Genomic DNA, 5467 nt, shown 5'->3' with positions numbered 1-5467 from the left:
ACGAGTATCGCGCCCCCAAGCAATACACATAAGAGAAATGGGGGGGGGGGGCATACATTTACTAGAAGGAAAGGAAGGAAGAAGATAACAGAAATGCATCAAAATCTTGCCCCCAAGTAGAAAGCGCTTCATGGATCTTGCACTTCGGTTGTTTCACTTTGAGAACAGGCGCTGCTGTGTCAACGCGCACAATCTGCTGCACAAGCACACAATTTTAGACCTTATACATGACCAATTTTAGATTATTGGTATATCGAACCTGGCTTCAATCGCTTCCGTATTTGATGCGCCCAGAGCCCAGAAGATCGTTCCAACAGCGCTAAATGTAAAAAAAAAAAGAAAAAAAAATCGAGATCTATCAAGTAATAAAAGAGTTCACTCTTTTTATTTCGAACTTTTCTTTCTGTCGATAATTTGGGCCCCAAAAAGTTTTTGCGCCCGGGTCGACTGCCTCTACGGCCCCCGTCACGCTACGCCACTGCCACGAAGCAATTTCCTGTCACTGACACAGCGTGCCAGAGAGTACGGAAGCCACGAACAATTATGAACCATTCACATTCCTTGCCACTCACGAGTCAGACAGGAATAAGACGTGAAAGTCCTTACAGAATGCGTGGCCCTTCCAACATAAATTTGTGGCGATATGACGGATAATGAAGTAGTAAAATCTGTCTTCATCAGTGCTGCAAGCTTGGAACACACACACACATACATTGGATGGTGATGGGGTGGGCGATTCACCGCAAGCTTGGAACAGTCGTTCTGTGCTGCGGAGTTCCTCCAATTTCAAACATGCACCAACAGCTGCAACATATGCGTCTATAGCGTCAGGCTGCTTTAACGGAACATGAACAGTTCCACAGAGTCTTCTTACACTAACAAGTGGTCGAAATGGTCGAAGACCTCTCCATATTTGTCTCCCCCAAACCAGAAGTGGTGAGAGGAGAAAGAAATGTTGTGGGTGATCGATGTTAGTGATGGGGGTGATTGATCTGTGACTGCAACCTGGATTTTTAGGCGTGAAAAAAAATGAAGTTTAGGTCAGTAGTGAAGCTTGCTATATTGAGGGAGCTAAAAGCCCATAATACTTACACACTCCTTTTGCCGTTTTGTTTCGCCTCCGTGGTCCGCAGTCTTTCCAAGATTTGTGGATAGGACGTCCTACTGTAGCAGTTCCGTGTCGCGGCTCCAAATTCGTCTTGGAGACGCATCCGTGTCTGTTGTCTCCAAGGACGAAATGCTTCGAGCTCACGATTTCCTTCGAAGGTTTGGGACGCAAACTGCACGCCAATTTACTGCTTCACAACACTGCGTCGCACCAGTGCGTCAATTGACAGCTTGGGGTACGATACCCTCGAATTTCCCGACGAGTTCCTACAGATGTGGGCGCACAACCGTCGCGTTCTAGGCAACTTTGATACGGCACGATATTAATGCATTGGCATTAGGAGTGTCAAAATGGAAAAAGCTGTATGCATGTATGTGTGTGAGATGGTGAAGCCTCACAAAGACAGCGGCATAAGTGGGCATGCAAAGGGGATATATAAGAGTGTAAATGTAAATGGAGGCAAATGATTTGAAATTGAAGTAGTCGAAGGTAATTAAGAGTAAGAGGTAAGAGTAATTGAAGGTAATTATAGATAATTAAAGCCAATTAAAACGAGAAAGTTGAGTTTAAAGGTAATGAATGTAAGATATGTGTAATTATGAGAAAGACTAAATAAAACTAAAAAAATACCGAAGGTAAACGCAGGTTATACCGGAGGTAATTAAATGTAATTAAAGCTAATTAACGTCAATTACAGGGAAATTGGGAGTAATTAAGGCAAGTAAACGTAATTAAAGGTAATTAGGGGTATTCAAGAATACCTCGTGTAACCTGCGGTTACCTAAGATAATTAAAGGGTAATTACAGGGTAATTGAAAGTAATTGAGGCTGAGTAAAGGTTAATTAAACGGACATACATACAGTAATTGAAACCGGAAATCAAGCATTGACCGGAGCTGGACAACCGGAAGTCAGGTTAGACCGGAAGTTGGAAGCGGAAGTCGAGTTGGACCGGAAATGCATACCGGGAGTCAAGTATAGACGGGATGTCGACAACCGGAACAACATGTCGACAACCGGTTTAGACTCGAAGTGGACAACGGGAACTTAGGTTTAAACCGGAAGTGGGTAACCGGAAGTCATGTACGAACCGGAGAAGCATTTCTCTCGCATTTACCGCTAAATCGCCAGTGCATTTTTTTCTTTCCGGAACCCCAACGCGACATCCAAACAGGAGTCGGTTGATGAAGGTGAGATCCATTTCCGATTAAGCATTAAGCCGTCTTTCCTGCATTGTCTATTATAATAAATGTCTCAACAAAAGAAGTCAATCCAAGGCACTTGCGCCAAGCCTCACAAAGCAAAGGTCTTCAATCATGCAGCTGTGACGAACATCTTCGTCTGCACAGTGTCCGCCTATTGTACTTAGTCTTAGAGGGCGAGTTGGTGAAACTAGAAAATACAAAGTACGACCACACACACAAAAAAGTGCGAGCGATTTGATTTAAATGTTTCGCACATAGATTAAATGTTCACTACTGTAGACACACTGCGAGTGTCGCATCAATAACATAAGACACTCCATAACCACGAACATCTGTACGGTCTGACTTTCACTGTCACATTGTCTTTATTGCTTTCCCTACGAATTTCCATAGCTGAGCTTAAGAGGTACTGCCATGGAGAAGCGGGTTCCGGATTGGTAGGATCACCATCCAAATCCCAGCATTCGAGCGAAACGCTGCTTGAGTGATTAGTGGCAAGCACGCTTAATAAGGAAGTCTGTTCACCCACATCACCACCTCCACCAAAGTGACACGAAACAGTTGCAGATCATAGCTAAGTGAGCATAGCTACCTGCGTTCGTACAGTTCCACGTATTAACGCTTTTTGTCTATCACGAATGAGTTCACGTAGCTGCATACCCGTCATGGCCATGTGACTGCACGTCTCACTGTGATCCTTCAACTTGAAACCCAGCGCTTTGTAGTGTCCTCCCTTCTTTGTAATATTTCTCATACCAACCTCGGCTTCAACGCAAAGATCGTGATATTTCTCTCGCAACGTCCTCAGTTCTCTTACTTCCTGAGCCATTTTATGCTCGCCAAAAATTCTCACTTTTTCATCGAGAACTGCAGAAAAATGTTCGTACAATTTCAGGTCAACATGATTTAGTCTTTTCAGTCTTTCTCTGACATGTTGCGTCATTGGAACTTTGTAAGCATCCATCCGGGCATTGACTTTAAACGCCACTATGTCTTCAGTCGTCCAGCACGTCAAGTGCTTGAAAAGGATCAGCGATTCATCTAAGCGATCAGCAATCATCACTAGGTGAAACGTCTCACCCACGAATTTGACGAATTCATCAACAGCAGTAGCGTTGTCCCAGTCGCTCTCTCCCAATCCAAGATCAAACGACATCTGGTTGAAACCAAATCTGTTAGAGTACAACCTATGTTGCTTAACGCTTGTGATCAAGCTCTCGTCACTTACAAAGTCCTCGAGATCCTTCCCTAATCTGCTCTTAAAATCACAGACGGAAAACAATGACTCAAATGCTTCTTCTGGTTTTCTGAGCGTCGTAACATAAAGCGAGTCCTCGGGCATTACTCGCGCTACTTCCGGTTTGCTGAAGCGCATGTGGTCAGTTATGATATTGTTTGACAGGTTGTAGTCCCGCATGTCTATGACGAAGGACGGTCGAAAGTACGCCGGATGACCCATATATATGTCATAATTCCTTGACATAACCATATTTAGCCGATGCTTGAGGATGTACCGCTGAAGGATATTGTACAAAGTGGAGCTGGCGCACTTGTGGGTTTTTAGATATACGATGTTTCTTGCGGGCTGGCATCGGATGAAGGGCATATTGGACATCCAGTTTTGACAGTAGCATATTATGGTGGACCTGCGTGTATGAAAGGGACATGACGGGATCATTAGTGTCATGTATCGTTTGGGGGAAGCCTTACTTCTTACAGTGCCATTGGGGCAGCGTAAGAAAATAATAGATTGCTCTAGTCCTCTGAAGTGTTTCTCAATACTATATACGGGCTGCCTTTTGCGAAATGAATTTGAGCTCCAGGTGAACGTGCACTTTGCTTTCTCTCAGTTGTGTCCCTTTTATTTCTTATTATGATTTGTTTTAGCCTACATAGCTGGCTGGAACCAGTGACAAACATCCACTGCATGTATCTTTAACATTTTTTTCAATCAGTACCTCTCCTCGCGATTCCTACGAAAGGAGGACGTTGTCGAGCACGCGCACCAGCAGTACGCGCACTGGGGATGATACAGTTCACTTCTGGTTGCTGTGACCGTGCATTTACAGGAGCAACATTCCCCAGAATGCTACAGCGGAAGATGCGAAAAACATCATAGCTTTCTGCTGTCACGTGATCGCAAGCGCTCAACGTCGTGTCCTCACGTACACTACTAACCATAGGGAATAGCGTGGGACACAGCCACAAGATATTCCGTAGCAGACGAGAGGAAAAGTCGCTTACGGTGTCATCTGCTAAGTGTCGTCTGCTAAATGCCAAGGACACTATGAAAACTGATCTCCATCACGTAGCACGCTTCTAACCAACCCCCATTCCGAATGATATCATTCTGTGTCCTGATTTGTTCAATCAGGGGCAGGCGCCTACTTGGGACATGCATGCACCCTCACCGCATCTCTAACCTTCATCCTCCTCTATCCTCCATCCGTTCGTCCTTCTTTTTTTTGTTTTGTGTTCTTTCTTTTTTGTTGTTGTTGCTATAGTCGTGACGACGCCCACTTCTGTGTGGCCAACAACGGCGAGCCTATCCTGCCATTACCCCCTCCACCCCCTGGCACATGCATAATGTGTCCCAGGTAGGTGGCTACTCCCACTTTCAACAAATCAGGACACAGAATATCAGGCGGAATGATGATTGGCTAGCAGCGTGCTCTGTTGTGAAGTTCTGTTTTAACAGTGTACGCCACTTCCGACATTGCGGCACCTGTGAATGCTTAGCCTAACACGGGACGGAACTTCTGCTGCGTGGGTAGTGTCTCCGCACTTTCTTCCACTAGAATATTCCGTGAGGATGTCCCTCGTGTGAATACGCGGTGACTGACACGCTTCTTCTTTTCTTTTTTGAAGGCACAAACGCTTATCTGTCACGGAGGAGCGCATGCAGATTGAGGGTTAGAGACTCCAAATATATCCTCTGCTTTTTTTTGGCTATAGTGTTCTCGTATTCGAACCAAACAGGTCACTGTTCTGAGGTGGGTTCACTGATGTTCAGTTAGTTTAGTTTTTATGCATGAAGGCGGGTCGTTCATTTTTAACAGCTAAATATCGATATAGCGGCTAAACATATGCATAATATCGCGATTGTTTGGCAATTTGTTGATTTCCAACCTGAAATCCTGGCTTCAATCGTCAC

General features: G+C 44.8%; 1 protein-coding gene across 1 annotated transcript; it reads right to left on the bottom strand.

Annotated features, from left to right (window-relative positions):
• Positions 1 to 2887: 2887 nt before the first annotated feature.
• LOC135384440 (galactosylceramide sulfotransferase-like) lies at positions 2888 to 3919 on the bottom strand. Its single transcript, XM_064613641.1, has one exon. It carries the CDS (start codon positions 3917 to 3919, stop codon positions 2888 to 2890), a length of 1032 nt encoding a protein of 343 aa, XP_064469711.1.
• Between the last annotated feature and the right edge of the window lie 1548 nt (positions 3920 to 5467).

The sequence above is a fragment of the Ornithodoros turicata genome, chromosome 2 (genome assembly GCF_037126465.1).
Source record: "Ornithodoros turicata isolate Travis chromosome 2, ASM3712646v1, whole genome shotgun sequence".
NCBI lineage: Eukaryota > Metazoa > Arthropoda > Arachnida > Ixodida > Argasidae > Ornithodoros > Ornithodoros turicata.
This window is presented reverse-complemented; position numbering and strand designations above follow the sequence as displayed.

Coding starts and splice junctions, on each gene's coding strand:
- LOC135384440 (XM_064613641.1), bottom strand. CDS start 3,919: ATGCCCTTCATCCGATGCCAGCCCGCAAGAAACATCGTATATCTAAAA.